At 36.8% G+C, this 23,268-nt stretch overlaps 2 protein-coding genes across 4 annotated transcripts in view; both read left to right on the top strand.

Annotated features, from left to right (window-relative positions):
• The window catches only part of LOC135770765 (sialic acid-binding Ig-like lectin 5), a 54,329-nt gene that overhangs the window by 13,248 nt on the left and 17,813 nt on the right, over positions 1-23,268 (top strand). For 2 of the 3 annotated variants that reach the window (XM_065280555.2, XM_065280558.2), the window contains exon 1: positions 23,154-23,219. The exons of the other annotated variant lie outside the window; for it this stretch is intronic. In XM_065280555.2, coding sequence (XP_065136627.1) covers positions 23,159-23,219 — 61 coding nt within the window. In that variant the 5' untranslated portion in view covers positions 23,154-23,158. Of the gene's footprint in view, positions 1-23,153; positions 23,220-23,268 lie in introns of those variants that run through there. 3 annotated transcript variants of the gene reach the window in all.
• On the top strand, positions 7,236-15,037 carry LOC135770768 (uncharacterized). Its single transcript, XM_073815550.1, has 5 exons — positions 7,236-7,504; positions 7,782-7,895; positions 11,432-11,564; positions 11,645-11,699; positions 13,422-15,037. The coding sequence occupies exons 1-5, from the start codon at positions 7,411-7,413 to the stop codon at positions 13,809-13,811; spliced, it is 786 nt and encodes a 261-aa protein (XP_073671651.1). The 5' UTR covers positions 7,236-7,410; the 3' UTR covers positions 13,812-15,037.

The raw sequence follows: 23,268 nt of genomic DNA on the forward strand, positions 1-23,268 counted from the left end.
AGCACTGCTTTGCTTACACAGCCAAGGCTGTCTTTATTCCTCAACTACGGTTGACTTTCGCCCACCATTAGCCCTTAAGAGGGGCGGCGGCTTCCTATCCCGCTCAGGTAGGGCGCTTCCCAGTCGCTGGCACTTCTGTGGGGTTAAAGGAACAATTAGTGCCCGGCCTTCTGCCTTAAAACCTACCTCCTCCTCCTTAAGTGGAACCGGAGGGCTTTACGCAGACACTGGAAGAGGTCAGCCCCTAGTGGCGTTTTGGTAGGGATTCCCAATTCGTCTGTCACGACGTGACGTCGTAGTGACCGACTGAAAGGGAACGTCTCGGTTACGGATGTAACCCTCGTTCCCTGAAGGAGGGAACGGAGACGTCACGTCCCGTCGCCACAGGTGCTGCCACCTGCTGTTACGGCCGGTCACACTTCCGGCTTTCTCAGCGAAAAAGAAGCTGATTTCCCTATTTGCACCTGCTGCTTATATACGCACCTGGCGGGGCGGCGCCAGCATTATGCAAATATCTCAATGCCAAGTTCATTGGCGTTTTAGTAGTATTCGAAGCAGATTGGTCTCTCTAAGCGAGTTCCCAATTCGTCGGTCACGACGTGACGTCTCCGTTCCCTCCTTCAGGGAACGAGGGTTACATCCGTAACCGAGACGTTTTTTTATATGATTGTATTGTGTATGCATAAAATGCACTATGATTATATTCACTAAATTGTACTTATTTCACTTCTGCTCCTTTGCTTAATGTTGCTTGGGGAACTGTGGGGGCAGAAATCACATTTTAGGGAGGCTGTTCCCAGGTTGTGCCACCCGTTGGACCAGGAAGGGCAAAAAATTTTGACTCAAGGGCAACATCAGGTTTTGAAATACATTTGATGAGCCAAGACAAATTTAGCTTTATATATAATATCCATTGGAGGCATATTTACAGTTATAGTATCATCATGAGAAAAATGAACCGTGGCTTTATTTTGCTTGACTAATGCTTAAGCTTTTAAAGGTGATGTGGCAACCGTCAGGAAATCAGGGCACATGCTCTCCTTCTGGCCCTGCCTGCTTTCTCCAACTCATGTCTCCACCAGAAGAAAGACGCCTTCAAGGCACTTGTATGGGCAGTGGCATCTTTATCTGGTGGAGATTCTGGCATTCCTGTACCCCTGGTGACCCCTATGGTGGACGCTACTGTGGCCGTAGGCTCAGATCTCACTTTGTCTGGATGATGATTCTCTGCAGCGACTAGCAAGGCAGCGAGGTCTTGACCCATCCAGGCTGAAGGCTCTGAGGACTTTCTGTTGAGCAAATAACTCACTAGACTTTATTTTAATTTTTTTAATAGTAAACTAACATTTGTGGCGTTTGTTTTATGTGCATAAATGCCTGAAGTTGATTTACTATATTTGTAAACATGCACATTATATAATGTAGGCATGCTCTAAGTGTACTGTACAGCTATTTTTTAGCAATTAAAGATCAGTCCTCCTACAATTTCATTCTTCATTTTTCATGGTCATAAAACATACTTAAACTGGATTATGCATAAGCTTCTGTCGGCATTTTGTTGTTAGCTATTTAAACATTTGCTATGGTCTTTTTATCTGATCACATTTAAGTGTCACTGCTCGTAATTGTAATACTGGATGTCAAATAATCAACTTTGGGTTTGTTTATGGAGAGACATTATAAAACTTTGGTTGGTGCCTTCATCTCCAGTTGACCATCAGGTGGGGCTGTTGACATGCATTCGACCCCTTTGATCTCTCCAAGTGAAATTCTCTCAGCCTAAATCTTCCCCCAAGCCATCATAATATATATGATATTATGTATATAGTAGGGGTGGGAATCGCTTGGACCCTCATGAATCGATTCAGAATCGATTCTTAGGGTCCCGATTCGATTCAGAATCGATTCTTGACGTACTAATTTGCATATCTGTGACGTCATTACATCGCATTTGCTTTCAAAGCCAGGTTAATGTTTGCGCTTTTGCTAGTCTCTGAACTGTCATATACTGTACTTTAATGCAACTAGGGATAAATAATGTCATTCTTATATACATACATGTCCTGTTTCCGTTGTAAGACATTAAAACCAGTAAAAATATTAATTTAACGTGACATATTAATTCTATATGTTAACCGGCATTAACTTCCACGAACGTTAAGCGTCTAATCATCATCATTATACACAGTGATTGGCAGTATTACTGTATTTATATAATGCAGCGCACCCAGCGACTGAATAACAAACTATGTGCATATTTTTACAGAAGTATATTCATGTTATATCTAAACAGTCTGCGGATGGTTTAGGGCAGGGGTGTCCAATACGTCGATCGCAAAGGCAATGCCGGTAGATCGCACAACTGCTGCTCCACGCGCAAAATTGTCATTATGGTCTTTTGGAGTAATTGTGAAACATGCAGGTCTTTTTGAGTTGCTGCGCCTTTCTTCTCAAATGTGTTTTGCCATGCCACTGCAGCTCAGTCGTCTTTAACTTCCAAAATTCACATGGATGCGCATTTTTGTCTCACGCAGTTCCTGATTCACACGCACGGTGTGTGTGAGCGAGCAAACGAGAGGGAGAGAGAGGCAGTAGCGCTGATTTGTATGCTTCTGTTTGTTTCACTAAACCGCATCTCCGCTATTTTAAGGAGTACTCGACATGTACTCAAGGATTTTTTTTAAAACTCCTCAAAAAGAATAGAGTAATGGTGACAGCCCTAAATTCAATGTAAAGATATATGCAGTATAGTCCTACAAGCATTTAAAATGTTCTTTCTCTTCTGCTCTTGTAAGCTCCGCTATGCGCTCTTGCAGGGCGCGCTCTCTTAAGTTGTCCGTGTGCATCACCGCTCCCCCAGTTGAGTTCCGCCTTTTGGTTCTGATAACGTGACGTTATTTTGTAAACTAACATTTAAGAATCGATTCTTGACATTTGTGAATCGATTCAGAATCGTCCCACGTCCGAATCGCGATTCATCTAAGAATCGATTTTTTTGCCCACCCCTAGTATATACAGTATGTTGTTCTGAGATATTCATGTGTGGTATCATTTTAAAGATCATGGTGCAATGGGTAAATAGGTCTAATTTCTATTATTCTAAGATAAAGTTTAACGAAGTTAAGAACTTTAAAATAGTGTTTAAAATAAATATACTGGAGGGGGCATAGATTAGTTGAATTACCTCTATTGGAAATATTACTGGAGTAATTGCCTCCTCGTTTTAGGTTGAATGGAGAATTGCCTCAACCTAAAACATAGATGGATCCTCTTATTTTCAATGTGTTTTGGAGAACTGTAAGTTAGAAGGAGAATGCCTCTATGCCCAGCTGTAGTGTCCTGCCGCACCTTCAGAATTACATCTTATTCTAAATAAATATAATAATTATGATCAGCATTAGAATATATTTGGTATTTTATAAATTGCAGTCAGATTAAAATTTAACCACAGATGTCAAAGAAATACATTTGAAATCTAATTAAAGGGAATTATTCTTCTAGAAGCACTAAAGAAAAACGAGAACACAAAATCCCTTCTCCAGGCCATTGGATACCTTCGTTGGGTCGATGGGTTGTACCTTACAAAATCAGTCGAAGAAACTGATTAAATGTATATTTTATTTAAACATAAGGATAGGCTACCAGTGGCATATGAGCTGGCAAAGCTTTTTCTTAGGGTAGCAGTTGCCGCCCCAGTAATGTGCCACTGTGTGTATGATCCCTGGCTTATTGTGGATTTTAAATGCATAATGTAGGTTCAGACCAGAACACTGCAGTATTAATAATTTTGTAAGCTCTGACATTTCGTTCTTTCAGCTTTAACCCATTTAACACTCAACACATAATCTGTTAGCGAAGTGTCACTCTGACACTTTATAAACTGCATTTGCCTTGCAACTTGCAAACCCAACTGTGTGTTTTATCACTGTTGTGTTCTTCTTTTTGCAATTTTAATGTTTCTCATATGCATCAATAACAGCCCCCCACCTCCCATTTGTACAAACTCAGTTTTACAACAACACTCTAAGAAAGGATGTGTTCATTTTTATACTTTTTTGTGTGTTATACGTTTAACACATTGTGTCTTTTTGTGTTCATTTTGTGTTAAAATAAAACACAAGTTGCTGGAACAACACATTTGTGTTGTTTTAAACACATCCGTTCTAAGAGTAAAGTGACAAAGTAGAGGAACCATAAACATTTTTGTGCTGCAGAATGCATTGTGCACTTCACTGTTTTAAAGTTTCTCATAGCAGCGTGGAGACATTTGCTGAGGAAATGAGTAAGAGAGACATTTTTACTGATATACACATAAATTGTCCAAGTTTGTGTACAACAGGTTCCAGTTTTACAGAATTAAGTATAATGGTGCACACAACAAAAAATGTCATGTCCACATGTGGACACACCAGGGGCCTCATTTATCAACAGTGCGTAGAAAATGTTCTATATTTGTACCTACGAATGAAATTTAGAATGTGCCTAAGTACAAAAAATCGGGATTTTTCAAACGTGCGCACGGGGTTCGTACGCACATCAGTAAGTAATCCTTGATGATAAATCCCACTTGTTCTTAAGCACCATGCTCGTGCACGTTCATGGTCATTTGCATTCCGAAACGCCTCCGATGAACCATATATGGTGACAAAACCTCCCGTTATAAGTCACGTGGTTGTGCTTTTTCCCTCATCGCAATAATGGCAAAGAGAGCGAAAAAGAGGAACTTTACAGACACAGAAATTGAGTTACTGGTGGATGAGGTTATTAACACATTTGTTTGGTTTACTTAATACGGGGGGAATGACTAACAAAAGAAAACAAATCTGCATGGGAACATGTTACCAGTGAGTTTAATTCCGTTGGGAGAACACTTCTAGAAATAAAAAAGTGGTTTGACATTAAATTATCAGCCAAAAAAAAAAAAAAAAAACGCGTCACAGCACACCGACGTGACAATGACAGAACTTACCTTGGACAGCCGCATAACCAGCATCATCGGCGCGATCTATGAAAACGCGCTCCCGGCGGAATGGATGATTTGCAAAGTCTTCCAATATTTCAAGATAAGCCACTGTGTCAAGCATTTGACGGAGCTTTCTAATATAGGGTTAGACACTAATTTAATTATTTAACTTCAACACTGATTTGCAGTTACTTTATTAACAGTAATCATTTTTAACACCTTGGGGTGGATAATAAATAGGCAAAGTGTTCTTTTAACGCTGCGGATGGACGGTCCTGAGTAGTAACGCTATTCTACCACTAGATGCTCTGCGTACGCATACTCCGAGGTGTGCGTATATTTACACACATTTCTACGTATAAGTGCAATTTGATAAATTCCACACTTTGCGTAAAACTGTTCCTACGCACACTTTACGCACACTTCTGTTCGTACGCACGCTTGATAAATGAGGCCCCAGGTCTTGAGGTTAAGAACCAAAGTAGTGTGTCCGTGACTTTACCCGTAGTTTTCTAAAGAGCATTTTTGAAGTAATCAACTTGTTAAGTTATGCACCGCTTTCAGGTCCAACCAACATCAAATGCCACACAATACAAGGGAAATAACCAAAAAATTTCGCTAATATACGTTGTATCATAATGCAAAACAACCAAAAACACCCAATCCTAATTGTTTGTCTCCATAGCAAAATTTGACTCATGGACATGGATTTTTTTTCTATAATATTCAACTATGATAAAATAAAAAAAAGAATATAAAGAGGGGATGAAAAAGATTTTAAAACAAAAATAATTAAGATGTTTGAACCTGACCATAACTTAAATAACTACAGCTTCATTATGAAAGCAGTGAATGCAACAGATACAAGAGAATATGCTTTTAAAGTGGAAGATCTCAGTCACACAAAACACATACAGACACTTTTATGATACTTGTACAAAATGTAAAGATATTAAAGTAAGGTGGGGGCTGTGGTATATGTCAATCAGTAAAAAAAATTAAATTAACAGCAGATATAAAGATTTCTCGTTTTCATTTAGTACACAATAGACACACATTCATTTAAAGAAACATAAACAATAATGAATATTGTAAATATGAGAAAATAATTTGCTCTGCTGCTGTTTCACTTCTACAAATGTTGCAATGTGTACTTTTTATGAAGACAGTTTAACAAGGAAGTGACACAACAGAGGAAGTGTGAATGAGATCTGCAAGTTCTTATTATTGAAGTTTCTCATAGCAGTCTGAAGAAGTTCACATGAGGAAAGGGTAAGACTCAAATATTAATGCTATCCATACACTTATATTCTAGTATATAAGTTTTGTTTAAAAAGCTCACTGTACTTTATTTTGTGCAGATCTGTGGAACACAAATTACAAATGCATATCATCTCAAGCTGTATAATCCTCTTTATGATAATATTAAATATTTTGTGTCAAGGTACGTATTTTTGAAATAATAATTTTATTAAATTTCAGATTAACTTGACTTTTTTGTGTTAAATGTATGTGAGAATAAAAAATACTTAACTATAAATAACCACACATTATTATTCAAGGTGAGGAAATCAAGAAATGGAACATCAGCTTCACTCCAGCAGAAGTGACTGCAGTGCCAGGATTATGTGTTGTCATTCCATGTACCATCACTAATACAAAGGAAGCAAAGCCTGAGAACCTAATGTTGTATCAGTGTAAAGAAAAAGACCCATGTATTGAAGTTAAGAACACAAACGTTAAGATGCTTAAATTTGAACCAAAACAAAAAAAATGCAGCATCAATATAAACAATTTCAGTGCAGAAGGAGATTATGAGATTAGAGAGAAGAAAACTGAGTCACAACCATACAGCTCCAGATTTAAAATCATCATTCAAGGTAATGCTGCTTGTGTTTGTAAAGGTTATAAGTTGTGTTTTTTTTTCTTGAATGTATTCTTTCAGTTCTTGTTATTCAGTCAGCAATAATAACCTCATTTTGCACAAGATTTCATAAAGTCATCTGGGGAAGCTTTATTGCAGATCACATTACATACAGTTATAGTTTCCTAAATAAAGAAGTTTAGTTGTGTGTCAGGTTGTGTGTGAACCACAATGCAAAGTAAACTGTTTTGCTCCTCAATTCAAATAAATTAGCTTCTGTAAGTTACAAAAAACATATTTAGTCTGGAGAAATAAATTTAGAGTTAATAACATTTAGATCTCTTGTCTATATGTTTGTTTGATACACAGTTTACCTCTCTTTCTGTTTGCAGATGCGCCTGTAATAAACATTCCTCTTCTCAGTGAAGGACAGGAGGCAAATCTGAACTGTTCAGCTCTTGTTCCATGCCCTGAAACACCCCCTGTTATCTCTTGGTGGATCAATCTAAATGAAAAAAGCATCAAATTGAAAAAGATCACATTTACTAACTTTAAAAGATTTTACGTTGCAACTTTGACCTTTATGCCAACCGCTGAATTACACAAAGCAACTGTTGAATGTGAAGCAAGATATGGAAACATAAACATCAGTACCAGTACGACCATAGAAGTGATATGTAAGTTTCCCAGTCTACATTTTTATTTAAACTACTAGAAAAGACATGACTAAATATACATATCTATCTATAGACGTGCTTACAGACTGTTGAAGGCTGTGCAGATGTGTCATATCCATTTACACAGCACTTACATGAAACATGTTGTCTTGAACTATCAAACAACTAAACATATGACTGTAGGTTATAAATGCAAAGAGCACTATATGTACTTAACAAAATACCATCAATATCCAATTTTAAAGCAAATATGTATCTCATCTTAACCAATATACAGTAAATGAAGTCAAAACAAATCCGACAGTCAGACCAAACGACAAAGACACTGCTGAACATCGAGATCTGACCGTAAATCCTACAGAGCCAAAGAATGCCACCGGAAATAAAACAGGTAATAATCACTAAACCAACATCCTAAGCAAATTAACATGTAATCTTTATTGATCGAGTCAGATATATTCCTGTTCTCTGTTTATAAAAACTACCCGTGTATGTGTGGACTAGGCCTTATTGACCTATGATTTTTAAAAGAATGAAAAGTGTTTTTTTTTTACTAGACCTATGTCTTCCAAAAAACCTAGAAAACCCTACAAGCCAATAACCAAAAGTGTTAAATAAATAACTCCACTTGACTTCTGTCATTTATTTTGGGTGTCCTGAGGACATTTGGAGAGCTGAACTGCACCTGACATGTTTTTGTTTTTTGTAAATTAGTAATTTTTTAATCAGACTCATAATAGATTCTGTCAACAAAACAATATTTCTAATGCTGGATTCACACCAAGCGCCGTAGAGGCAGCAAAAACACGCAGTAGTTAGTAGGGGTGGCACGGTCCACAAAACCCTCGGTTCGGTTCGTATCACGGTTCTATGGTCACGGTTCACGGTTCAGTACGGTTCTTGTTGTTATTTTTTCTTTACATTTTTAACACTCCAGAAATGTATTATCTTATTAATGTATTAATTATCCACAATTTAGGATACAGTATAAAAAAAAAGTTATATCATGTAATCATGCACAAACTGAATTTGACTAAGCACATTATTGGGACCATCTCTGAGGAAAGCCCGATGAGATTTTGATAGAGCAAGAGGGAAGACATTGATGATTTCAACATGCTTTTCATTTATTTGGCAAACAAGAGAATGTGTATTAACATCTACATAAACTTTATGTGCATTTTTAGCACACAAAGATAACTTGCATTTATTAAAATGCCAACTTCAGTGTAGCTCTTATATTTATCACTGAGACGCTGCTTAAATACTGCAGAGCGTATGTGGACGAGAGAGAAACATAACCTTTGCACCTGTAATATTTAAATCTCTTTAAGTCTCTTTTGTCCACTTTTGACCACTTCTGTCCTGATTACTTTGAGGGGCAATTTCTGAAATAAGATCGCGCAACTTTCACACGCTAGCAAAATGAAACTACGCGGAAATCAGCCGCTTTAATTTTATCAATGAAAGGCTAAAAATAGCGCTGATTACGAAAAGACGTAAAACTTTCAGTACCTCAGATTAGATAAATGGTCGGAGAGAAGGCGATCTCCTGTGGCTGTTGGAGCATATTCAACCCATAGACTGCAGTTCTATCTATTGTTTTATTTCCGCTGTCATCATAAGTAACATGAAATAAAAATATGTTTCCACACACCAAACTTATACGACGCTGGCGCATCCTCCAACTGCGGGCAGACTTCCTTTTCTCTCCCACTTGCCATTTCTACACGTAACATAACCCGCAGTACTTATACTCCAAACCAGTCACCTCTTCTTTCGCGCGAAAGGGAAACACGCTATCTGAGGTCACATACAGGGCATGAGACTACATTGCGCATGCCTTGAACCGCTGAACCGTGCGGCACACACGCGCTCCGAACCGAGACAAGCGAACCGAACGGTTCGGATTTTTTTCATGGACCGTGCCACCCCTAGTAGTTAGACGCTTGAACATTTTGAGTTTACCTAAAATTCTAGTCATTCGAGATATTCACCCAGAAATGTGCATCATGGGAGGGGCTTCTGCGACTCGCTCGCTTCATATAATCACGTCACAACTAGAGAAAGCTCCTGATTGGTTAACGCGGCGTGATTTTCTGAAACGTTTCCGATTTTTCAACTCTCAACACTCAATTCGCGTCATTCGCGCCGTGTCAAACGCCACATTCATGCCGTGAGACCTCCAGACTCGCGTAAACACATCTTTACATTGACTTAACACTGAAATCACTCACACTTGACGCCTCTACCACAGCTGGTGTGAACGCAGCATAAGGCGGGATTAAGCGGATTTGAAGCGAAAGTATTCGATAAACATATACAGTGGTACGTGAGGAGAGCATTTGGTTAATATCGTTGGGTCTCATTCACTAATAATTGCATACATTTTTCGTATTTATACGCACACTTGGACTTCTCACAAAAACTTTTCGCCTAATTCACAACACGTGCATACACACGAGTTTGTTCTTATACTTGTTCTTACGTTAGTGAATTTGAAGTGTTCTACATGAGCGGCCGCGTGTACGAGTTTGGTAATTTGCATAAAACACGCCCAAACCAGCTCCATATAAGGGCTTTCCGCAGCACAGCGCTGGTCCACAGAAAACTTTAGAGCAGTTTGTCATAGAAGAAAAAGAGTTCGAAAAGAAATCCCTGATCGTATTTATTATCGGTAAAGTTACGTTTTGCTTTGCATTTTTATTCAGGAGGTTTTGCTGTTGCAGGAGGAAGCCAGTGCTGTCCACCGACCAGAGTAATGTTAAAGAAGTATTGATGCGTTAACAAATATGAAATTTAATTCATATGACAGAGACGCATCTGTAAATTAAACAGAAAGGAGATCAAGTGATTGACGTTTGGACTTCTCATTACATTTACATGACATTTACATTAGGCATTAAGCAAACAATTTCATACAGAGCTTTAAAAAGTGAGGAAGGAAAGCGTGAAGATTTGTCATTACGTGCATCTTCTTTATATGTGTAGAAAAAAATAAGCATCTTTTGTATGTCTTTAGGACACTAAAAATATATGGCAAATGGCAAATCTTTTGTCCTTTTAAAGTTTGAAGAGGCGGTCATGCCATCCACTCCCATAGTAACCAAAAAACCCAAAACAACACTTTTTTATTCTGTGTTTGAGTTTTGAGGAACAAACAAAGATCAAATGACAAGAGTGTAAGAAATAACAAGAATTTTTTTTTTGTGGGGAACTATCACTTTTTAAGCTTCTCTGCTACCAAAAGCTGCTGAATTTGTGCTTGCATATGTTTTTAAAAATTTTGCATGCATCTTGTTGTCAACTCTCACATAACAAAACATATGACTGGAGGTTATAAATGCGAAGAGGCCTATATGTCCTTTACAAAATACCACCAGTAACCAATTTTAAAGCAAATATGTATCTCACCCATATACAGAAAATGAATTCAAAACAAATGCGACATGCAGTCCAAAAGACACAGACAATGATAAACATCAAAATGCGAATGATACAGAGTTAAAGAATGCCACTGGAAATAATACAGGTAATGATCACTAAACCTAACATCCTAAGCAAATTAACATGTATCTTTCTCAATCAAGCCAGACATATTCCTAGATCAAATTTTATTATCCACCAAGCAGATTTTAGGGGGAGATTTAGGACTGGGCTTGAGGATTACAAATATTCTTACACTTTAAAAAATTGCTGTAATTATGCAGCTGGTTGCCAGTAACTTACTGTAGAAGATAAAGACTGAAAATGTTTCATGTTCATTTAACTTTGAACAAACTGTTGACAATAAATAACAAAACTGTAAAATCACTGCAGTTACTGTTAAGGCTGTATTGGGGAAAAAGTTTGTTATGCTATAGTAATGCTATTCCAGGACAAATTCATTTTTGACAAACACTAAAGTATATGTGCACTCAACTACAGGTGTAAGTAACAATCATATAGAAGATTTTTTTCAAAGTCTGGGGCTGTCAAGAGTACACTCGTTTTTGGTGGGAATCGTAACTGCAGCAGTCTTCTTCTCTGTGGTCTTGTGTTGTTGGATGTCTTGCAACAGGTAACATATTAACTTTATTACCGTCACAAAAAAAAGTAAGACATTTGACATAGTTTGCTTTGATTTTGTCTTTTCCACAGAACCAAAAAACCTGAAGTGGTGGCCGTACCACCAGACTCTGCAATTCATTTGGAGGCAGGTTTAAGACATTTGACAACTGATTTTTTTAAATATATTTTTTTTTTATAAAGGGCTTGTACTATTCTGTGTTTATGTATTTCTTAAAACAAGCTGCTTGGTCAGCACATGAGGACATTAAATGTCTTATGACCAGGGTTCTAAATTAACACCCGCCAACCCGCCAAATGCGGGTTAAAATTCATTTTGGCGGGTGTTAATAAAAACTTACTAGCCAGTTTGGCCGGTGATGCATGAGGCATTGCATGCAAGATACATAAAGCTTCGTTCTCGGTCATTTATCCCTCTGGCAGGACATTTCCCATGAACACTGTGCCGTAATACGTGATGATGTTTATACGCCAATTGGCTGCGCAGTTTGCAGCGAAACCAGCGCGAGAAACCATGGAGAACGAACGGGCAGAGCAGGGAGGATAGACTAAAAGACAGCGGTGTCGCCACACCCCTTTACTGGGGCAGGTGATCCAGTGTAAATCTTTTGTGCCCATGTGTAAATCTCAAGTTTAAATTTTAGCAGTTAACTAGTGTATTCCTTAACAAAGAAAATAGCGGCAAAACAGATCTATATGCAATGTAGTTAACCAATTTACGCTTGTAAAGCGACGAAGCAGTCGCACGGACGTGTGCATGCATGTATCCATGTCCACGCGCGTCTTTGCGTTCCTCCGCGCGCGCAACTGCATCCAAAAGGGGACGCCACGCGAATGAGTAATTATGAAAACATGACGAGAAGTAAGTTTCTAAATCATAATGCTAATCTTACTTTTACTCGATCATTATTGGCTTCTGTAGATGGACATCAGAAATGTTTTTTTGCAAAGCAGGGAAAGGGAAGCAGAAAGGAAAGATGATGAGATTAAGGGAGGTAAGACAAACTACATCCTCACTCTGTCAGGTCTCAAACATTAGAGGAAAAATCTCAGGAAAACCTTTTGTCAAGTCTATAGGATTGCATTGTTGCTGAGAAAATCCACAGATGTATGTGTTATACTGTTCTGTATTTGCAGATATGAAATTAATATTTAGTTTACTAATATTTAACTCTAGGACACTAACTTGCATAACAGTTAGCAGTAACTGTGATTTAGATTATTTAGTATAGCAGTCATAAAATGACTGGTTTCTTAAAATATTCTTGTAAAAATAAGTTATTAATCATTGCTATCATTGTATAATGTAGAAAATATTTCTCTGCTGTCATTATTACCAAACATTTTCTGCCATGTATGCCTCCAAACATGTTAATAATGTTAGGTATGATGAAAATTATACTTAAATATTATTAAATACATATAAATCTTTCACAGTAACTGTTGCACTGTAGAATAGTGGGTTAAGCAAAGGACATTGTATACTTGCACACAGCAGGCTTTCAAAAAAGTCAGCAAAAAATGGGGGGCATGTGCCCCAGTAAAGCTTTATGTCTATCGACAGAGAAATGAAGAAATCTTATGTTTCATCACAAAAATGTTGTCATGTTTTGTCAGGATTGTCTCATGCACGCGAAAGAAAAAAAACAAATCATTGTTGCATTCAGTGGCACTCATAATTTCTCTTATTTTCACCGGAAAAAATTTGGCTAGTGGAAATGCTGATTGGCTGGTAACTTTAGAAAGTTACCAGCCACTTTGGCTGGTGGTCAAAAAAGTTAATTTAGAACCCTGCTTATGACATCTGTTTTTTTATTTGTTTTCCTATAACGTGTTCTCTTTGTTTTAGGCGGTGCAAACAAACATGGATTTGGCTGTGAATGGTGAACAGACCAATGAAGAGACGCCTCTTCAAAACCAATTTGATGTAGAGATGTCAAGCACACAGGTGGGGATGACAGGTCCAGCAGAGGACAGTGAAGCAGGTGGGGCAGATGCAAATGTTGATTATGCCGCAATCGATTACTCGCTTCTGAAGAAGAAACCACCTGAAGAGAAAGAGGAGGAGACAGCGAACACAGACTATGCCGAGATCAAAAGGGATGCGAAAGGAAGAAAAGACCCCCAGGATCAAGATGATCAAGTTGAAATGGCCAATGAAGGATCCGAAAACCAGAAGCAGAATGAGCGTGAGGAGGAGCTTTATTCAAATTCTCAAGCAGTGAAAGGTTTGGCATAAGGAAGTATGCAGTTGTTTGCAATGAGCGTTTTATGATATTTCAAAAAGCATTTCACGTTTATTTTTGACAGGAGAGGGTTCAACCAAGAACTTTAAGGATATTTATTCACTCTCATGTCATTTTAACCCACATTTCTTCTGTTTGTTCTTCCAAACCCAAATATTTTTAAAGTGTTGATTTTGGTTTTTTGGTTATTATGGGAGTGGTTGGTGACAGAGGTGTACCTTTCAAAAAACACTACAAGCTTTAAAATAACCAAAAAAAATAAAAAAATAAATAACTCCACTTGTGATCTGTCATAAGCAGTTTTTAAGTGAAAGTATTTGATGAACAATTAATAAGTGATAAGAGCATTTGGTTAATATTATTATCTTATTTTTTTTTGACAGAGGTGGCATTTAGTGGCTTTTGCATCTAAGCATCTGATTATTTAAAATTAAACATCCTGCCTTATATTAACAATGCTATGGGCACAGAGAATGTGAAATGTGACACAGGTCAAGACTTTCATTAAAAAATTGATTATATTTTAGTTTGCGTTTCACCTAAATCTTTTGTATGTCTTCAGGACACTTCAAATAAATGGCAAGTTATTTTTTTTAACACTTTAGGGTCCTTTTAAAGTTTGAAGAGGTGGTCACCATCTACTCCCATAGTAACCAGAAAATCCAAAACAACACTGCTTTTTTTCAATACTGAGTTCTGAGGAACAAACAAAGATCAAATGACATGATGGTGAGAAATAATGAGAATTGTTTAATTTTTGGGTGAACTGTCAATTTTTTAGGCTTCACTGCTATCAAAAGCTGCTGAAATTAAGCTTGCATCAGTTAATTTCTTTTGCATGCATCTTGTTATCTTGTGTTTGACTGTTTTACTAGTACTTGAAAATGTTTTTTTTAAATGTATAATTTTTCAGTTTTTATAAAATGTGTAAAGTTTAAGTTAGTGAACATGAATGACATACTGTTGTATAATATATAATAATAATATTCTGTTTGTTGCATTTAGCACAAAGTATCTTACTTAGTTCTTTTTCTTTTGTCATGTAATTATGTTTTATTAATTTATGAGGCCCCAAAAGGCCCATAAATTTAGTTTGCTGCAATAAAATTTAGTTTGCTGCAATATCTTGTCTGCAAGTGTTCATTTATCACAAAATAGAGTAACGTGAGTAACCAACTCATTTAAATTTCATTCATTGTAACTGCGTTTTTTTGCAGTGTATTGGCAAGATTATACAAATTTACATGCAATACATAAAAAAACACAAATCATGAATAAATCATGTGATCACGTAACACTCAAATCTTAAATGCATTAAATTCAACAAAGCAGTTAAATAAAAATGTGCCATTTAACTAATTTCGGGAGGAGCGTGGTCATGTGATCCATCAAGGTGCCTATAACTAGCAGTCCCTCTCTTCTGTCCCATGACAGTTTTGCAGCATCCCTCCTCCACCCCATCACCTCACTCTCATCTAGTTTAATTTATTCCAGTTAAAGAGGGGGGAGTACTTTGGGTTCGGGCTAAAATCCGATCTCGGAGCCCTCTCCTCGGACAGCACGGCAAATATGCTCATCTCATTATACCTATAGATTACATGTTAATGCGAACTTGTGAATTGTCTATTAAAGGTGTTCTAAGCGAATCTGTGTGATGTCACTTCTTGTTGACGTTCGAAGTGTTTTTAAACAAAATGGAGCGCAGCTAACTCCTCCCCTCGTGGGGTCTCAATAATCCTAAGAAAGGTGAGAAATCAGCCCGGAACTAAACGGGAGGAGCTGGTCAATTGCCTGAAAAGAGCTGGGACCACCGTTTACAAGGTTACTGTTGGTAATACACTAAAACGTCATGGTTTGAAATCATGCATGGCACGGAAGGTTCCCCTGCTTAAACCAGCACATATCCAGGCCCGTCTTAAGTTTGCCAATGATCATTTGAATGATCCAGAGGAGTCATGGGAGAAAGTCATGTGGCGACTGCACTGTATTAAGGAGAGGATGACCGGGGCCATGTATTGCAAGATTTTGGGGAACAACCTCCATCCCTCAGTTAGAGCATTGAAGATGGGTTGAGGCTAGGTCTTCCAACATGACAAAGACCCGAAGCACACAGCCAGGAAAACCAAGGAGTGGCTCTGTAAGAAGCCTATCAAGGTTCTGGGGTGGCCGAGCCAGTCTCCAGACCTAAACCAAATAGAGAATCTTTGGAGGGAGCTCAAACTTGAGCTCAGGCCAGAACCCTGACTGATCAAGGGAAGATTTTGTGGAGGAGTGGGCCAAAATCACTCATGCAGTGTGCGCAAACCTGGTGAAAAACTACAGGAAACATTTGACCTCTGTAATTGCAAACAAAGGCTACTGTACCAAATATTAACATTGATTTTTCTCAGATGTTCAAATACTTATTTGCAGCTGTATCATACAAATAAATAGTTTAAAAAAATCATACATTGTGATTTCTGGATTTTTTTTTTAGATTATGTTTCTCACAGTGGACATGCACCTACAGTGACAATTTCAGACCCCTCCATGATTTCTAAGTGGGAGAACTTGAAAAATAGCAGGGTGTTTAAATACTTATTTTCCTCACTGTATATTTTTTTTAATTTTAAACCATTGTCGCCTGGCATTAGGGTTAGAGTTGGGTTTGAGTAAGTATGTCATTTTATGTAAATCTAACCCTAAACCGAAGCGACAATGGTAAGAAAATAGTCCGAAGTATGGCCACGGAAAAATGCGGAGATTCGTGACAGTGCCACGGAAAAATTGGCAAAATATTCTGTGACTTTGCCACGGAAATTCGTGAGATCAGGTTGGATTTTGATGAAAGCTAAGATCTCGCTTTGTCTGGATGATGATTCTCTGCAGCGATTAGCAAGGCAGCGAGGTCTTGACCCATTCAGGCTACAGGCTCTGAGGACTTTCTGTTTAGCAAATAACTCACTAGACTTTATTTTATTAATTTTTTTTTTATAGTAAACTAACGTTTGTGGCGTTTGTTTTATGCGGGCCAACATGGCTTTACGGTTAGTGATATATCGCCACCTGTTGGTTTGGCATGACAGCACTTCATATCAGGTTTTTGTGTGTCCATGTAGACGAAGACTTTTTGTAACGAAGGAGGGTAAAACTCTGTTTATAAAAATACCCATGTATGTGTGGACTAGGCCATATTGACCCATGATTTCTGGGGTATTCTCCCATTAAGGCTGTATTGGAATATTGGAATACGTTTAGCATGTTTGTTTAAAGGAATGCTGTTTCAGGACATTTTTGACAAACAATGAAGTTTATGTTCATTCACTTACAGGTGTGAGTAACATGGACCAAAGTTACATTTTTTTGAAGATTCTGGAGGTGTCAACATTAATACTCACGTTTTTGGCGGGATTTGCAACTTCAGCAGTCCTCTTCTCTGTGGTGTTGTGCTGTCAGGAGAAACACAAAAGGTATCATCTACACATACATTATATGTACTCTTAAAATGCTGAGTTGCTTTAGTCAATGGTTGAGTAAAATATTGACAAACCCAACTGTTGGGTTTAACCTAAAACACTTCCCAAAAAGCAGAGATAATTCAATTTTTCATAGAGATCCCTTTCAGAGCGATCTTTAAAACAGACACAGACATGCTGGCGCTTGCCATAGGGCAATACTTCCGGGTTTAAAGTTGCGGAAGGGCGCCACCTGGTGGATAATAGCGGTATTGCGGAAAGACGGAAAATCTCGTCATTGGCGGGGAAGCGTTTTCTCTTAATTGACGAGATATCTCGTCAATGGTGGCGAAAGAGTTAACATAGAGACTGTTTACACCTGGTATTATAATGTGTTTTGGTCAATCGGATTACAAATGCACAAGAGAGACACATTCACGTTTACACCTGGTGTTTTAATCTCTTCCTTAAAGTCTTTTAAAGTCTCTTTTGTCCACTGTCGACTGCTTTTGTCATGATGACTTTGAGGGAATGGTTTATGGGCGAGTCTTGATGGGCAAAATGATGGGCTTATTGACGCTCACTAATATAATGTCAGAGTCTATTGTTTGTGTTATTAGTAAACATGCTGCACAACATTTTGTACGTGTATAGATATTTCTATAATTTTCAGAGTAATTGATCAAATAAGCTTGTGTATTTTTTACATGCTCACAAAATGAAACAAAAAACAGGCGCTTTACTTTTATCAATGGTAGTCTTAAGACCATGCTGAACACTGTGGATTTGTTCTAAGGCCGGAGTAAAGTCCATTTTTATGTGTATGCAAGGGTCTGCGTACAATGCGCATGACCCAAGTTTCGTCATCAGAAGGCTGACGGACCCTGCCTTCATTGTACCCGTAAGTCGAGCATGCGCCTGCAGGAAAATTTTGTATGTAGCCCAGGAGATGCATTGCATTTTGTCACAATGTGTATGCGTCAAATGTCTATATACATGTACAGGTCAAATAAACTATACGCTGAGTGTTCGATTGTGTGCGTACATTTGTGTACACAGAAAAAAACAGACTATACAGGCTCTAGAAGTCAGGTCCATTGAATAAACACTGTGATTGGTATGAGCATCTATACAAAGAAACAAATCTGATCGAATGTGTTTTCGACCATCTTAGAATTTGGTCAAAAGTGGACAAGCTCAAAATGTTTCACACCCCATTTACACATGCATTTAGGGTTGTGCACTTGTGATCCAACTGACCAAAACGCATCTTTAATACCAGGTGTAAACAGCTTCTTAAACTCAACACTTTTTTTTATTATACACTTTTTGTCTTACTATCTAAATATCTTTTCCAACAGAGACACGACATATGAAGTAATGGACACAAAGACAGAAACTACTGTTATTTTGGAGGTTTATCAAGAAGAAAGACCTGAGAAAAAGTGGAAATAATCATTAAAGGGCATCCCTGAAAATAGCATTTGATTACATTTTGCAGGTTCTGAATTTGTGAAGCAGCGTTACTTCACATAGATATTCTTTATCTACCTGTTTATTTCAATAACTGTTTTTGAATATATGTGGTACATTTAACCCTCCTAAGCCCCTATTTTCCTGTATACGTTAGAGTTCCTTGAGGGTAAAAATGAATGACCACAGAAATTAAAAGAGTGATTACAAAAATATATATACATTTTTAATGATACAAATAATAAAAAATCTTTTTTTTGTTAACTTCCCTTTCTATAAATTAATGCTGTGTTTTGGGAGATATTAAGTATTTTTTTTACCTGTTTACCATTCAATTCCTCAACTACACCATTAGCTTACCTGTAAAATATCAAATTTTTATGAAAAATTCACATACATTTTGATCTAAATTTGATTTAAATTGTTTTTAGATATTGATCTAGATGTCATGTGTTGAATTCGCCATTTGGTGTTTAGAAAAAAACATAAAAGAATTACAGTTTAGGAAATAAATCATTTCAACCAGCAGATTTTACTGCATGTGGCCAACTGCTCAACATCACCACTTTATTGATACATTTTGTGAATTTATGTTTATATAAACATTAGAAAGGACATTAAAGATATATATTATTTCAAATAGTAGAATTTTTGTAGTTTTTGATGCAGGCGCACACACCTGTGTGAGCATTTTACATCTGTGTTTTGCATCTGTGGTTGTTTTTTGTTAAGTTGTGTAAAAAATGCACTCTGTGGCAGTCACACCTTTGTGTCTGTGTATGTGTGTGTACCTGGTAATTATCACGTTGTGGGGACCAATTGTCCCCACAAAGATAGGAATACCAGTGTTTTTGTGACCTTGTGGGGACATTTTGATGTCCCCATGAGGAAACAAGCTTATAAATCAAACAAGATGATGTTTATTGAAAATCTAAGGTACAAGAAAGGTTTCTGTGATGGTTGGGGTTAGGGAATGGGGCAGGTAAGGGAAATAGAATATACAGTTTGTATGGTATAAAATGCATTACGTCTATGGAATGTCCCCACAAAACATGGAAACCAGAATGTGTGTGTGTGTGTGTGTGTGTGTGTGTGTGTGTGTGTGATTGAGCATGTCTTTTCTATATTGCACTTGTGCTCTAGTACCAGGCCTACCTTTCTGTGTTAAAATTTTCAGATTTATTCTGGATGCATTGATTTGTTTTGACAAATAAAAGGAAAATTTTTTTTTTTTTGCATTTCCCATTCATTTCATTAGGGGTCATCCCCCCCAAAGGGCCTCTTTTGGTAATTTTTTTACGCCTCTTTAGAATGACCGAACCAAGCCCAGTTTTTTCTATATGAATCTTGACAGATAATCTGAAAAAGTCACAAAATCTTATTCCACTGAGATGAAGGGAACCATGTTTTTAAACTAAAGAAAAGCGGCTTGGGGGTAGGATTAACCTAATGGACTCATTGGGGTTAAGTTATTTATTATTATTATTATTATTATTATTATTATTAATGTACAGCACATTATAACAAACAAATAAATTGCTTTGTGTCAGATAGACTGTGAAAAACAAATTATATGTTAAGAAACATATGAATAAGCTTTTGTTTAGTATTTTTAGAATGTTGTTACAGTTATAAATGTTAAGCACCTGAGGCTATCCCATAGTGTGAATACAATCACATCTAAAAGGGGTCGCAGGTAAGATTTTTAGTTGACTACAATCAAAATGTAACACAGCCTCTCATCACAAACTAACTGAACTGGTAGAGCTTTATGTTTGCAAGAATATTTGTTACATAAACACACTTGAATGTACTGTAATTATTTTTGCGTATGTTAAACTTGTAATAAATAATCGTAACTTTGTCATATTATTTATATTTTTGAACTTATTTTATTGTTATAAAATGTGCAGTAAAAACTTCAGAGACAAAATGTGCGCACTTCTGTCAAAATATAAGAATTAACCACTTAAAGTGAAGGAAGAAGATTTATGCCCCATCAATGTAAAATCAGTTCTGTGCACATTATTATGCGTTTAAACACATTTTAGAAAAACTATTATCAACAATACACAAACATACAAGATTACAAGAACCATTACCAAAAACCTTAACAAACCAGTTACATGCCAGAAGCGTAATAATCAACTGATTTATACTGAAACAATCCTGAAACTCAATTACTATATTTTACATTTTCATTTGGCAGATGCTTTTATCCAAAGCGACATTCAGTGCATTAAAAAGTATACATGTATGTGCTCCTGGGTTCAAACCCATAATCTTTTGTGCTGCTAACACAATGCTCTACCATTGAGCTATAAGCACGACATGTGATAACAACAACAATACAAATAAAATGGTCACAAACCGTTACCATATTGATTATTTCTGCACCAATGCATCAAAATAACAACAACAATTAAGCAGATATTTATATATTTTTAAAGCATTATTTACTTGATTTAAGATTATTTTTAAACTGCAGTGTTAGAGTCCCCCTATAAGTGGAAGTGGAAAAGTGGTAAAAGTGTATTTTGTTTGTTTTTTATATGGTTGCTCCCCAGCATAGGATAGACAAATCTCCATTTACTGCATCATTTCAGCAGAAGCAGTAGGCCTCTGTCTCTCTCTAGTGTTTCTCTTTATGTTTTCTTTTAAAATATTTTCAGATGAAGCTGGGACAAACCACTTAACCTGAACACCCAAGGGTAATATTAACCGTTGTAATATCCACAACCACAGAAATTCAACTTTGACCCAGTGCCGGTCCTTCCTATATGCAAATTAAGCAATTTGCATAGGGCCCCCGCACCACTAGGGGGCCCCCTTGATCGCAAAATAATTTAAATACTATTATACCAAACCAAATGATTATTATGTTTAATGGAAACAAGACGCAAGACAAAAATTATAATTTAAAAAACTTTTAAAAATGTCTTTAATCATTGATTTGTAGCCTCTTTGATAACATGCAGGGGTACACTTCCCAAAACCAACTAGGTAGCAAGTTCTATTGTTACAAATAGAGTTCAAATGGTAACAACGACCATAATTAGCTAACGATTCTTTTGGGAAACTCACCCCAGGCCGATTCCCAATCCAAAGGCTGCAGTCTTCAGAGTTGGCATTTGTAGACTGCATACGTGATAAAGACATATTTCAGAATATTAACAATTATAAAATTGACTCTTATTCTTAGATAATGGTAAATTGTTATAATATGCTTATGACTTGCTAATGAAATGCTCAGTCAACTTAAATAATCCAAGCTTGATGACGTGAGATCCCTTACAGCTTGATGACGTAGCTATCTGTCTGGAGCAGAAAAAAGGAAAAAACTACAAGCAAGGGAACAAGAGGAAGGTGTGTTTGTAAATTTTTGTTAGTATAGCCAAACAAAGCAGTGTCCTATTTTAATACCCCAAAACAGATTTCCAAATTGTTTCGTTTTCCCTTTATAAGTAATTTTCAGTAATTAAGTCAGTAAATAAAGTAAATACATTTATGTACTTTAATGTGTTTGTCTTTCACTTTGATTAGGTTTAGTGAATGGGTAATTTTTTAACCCTTACTGTATTAACATGATGTAATTATATTTATTTGATTCATTCAATTAATTTACATTTAAATCAGGTTTATTTCTTAGTGCTTCTCATTACACATTTTAAATCAAAATAGCTTTACAGCAAATGCATGTTTCATGTTATAATCAGCAAGTTTATCAGTCAGAGGTGGGTGTCAAAGTAATGTCAATATGGGAATAATGTACAGCTGTAAGATAATATATACGGTTAGTTAACAACTGACTAAGCAACAACAATGAATGGGTTTTATGAATGCACTGACAGGGGGCCCCTCACAAAGGTTTGGTTAGGGCCCTCAGCATCTAGGAGCGGCACTGCTGTGACCACTGTCCTAATTTAATAAAACGTTAAATCTGACTGCCCCTACAGGTCACACACAGACTGATCCATATTTATAAAACTTGGACAAAATGTAACACATTAAAGCAGCCTAGGGGTGGGGCAGTGATATGTGTCAAACGTTAGTGAAAAATAAACAGCGGATATAGATATAACTCTTCATAATAAGTGCACATGGACACACATTCATTTAAAGAAACATATGAAACAATTAAACATATTGTAAATATGAGAAAATAATTTGTTCTGCTGCTGTTCCACTCCTACAAATGTTGCATTGTGTACTTTTTATAAAGACCGTTTAACAAGGAAGTGACACAACAGAGGAAGTGAATTCTCTACAAGAGATCTACAAGTTCTTATTATTGAAGTTTCTCATAGCAGTCTGAAGAAGTGCACATGAGAAAACGGTAAGATTGTTGTCTAAATTAAATTCTGGTATGTACATTTTGTTTTAAAAGCTCACTGTACTTTATTTTATGCAGATCTTTGGAACACACATTAAAAATGCATATCATATCAAGCTGTATAATCCTCTTTATGATGATATTAAATATTTTGTGTCAAGGTACGTATTTTTGAAATAATAATTTCATTAAGTTTCAGATTAACTTGAC

The sequence above is a fragment of the Paramisgurnus dabryanus genome, chromosome 8, assembly GCF_030506205.2.
Source record: "Paramisgurnus dabryanus chromosome 8, PD_genome_1.1, whole genome shotgun sequence".
Lineage (NCBI taxonomy): Eukaryota > Metazoa > Chordata > Actinopteri > Cypriniformes > Cobitidae > Paramisgurnus > Paramisgurnus dabryanus.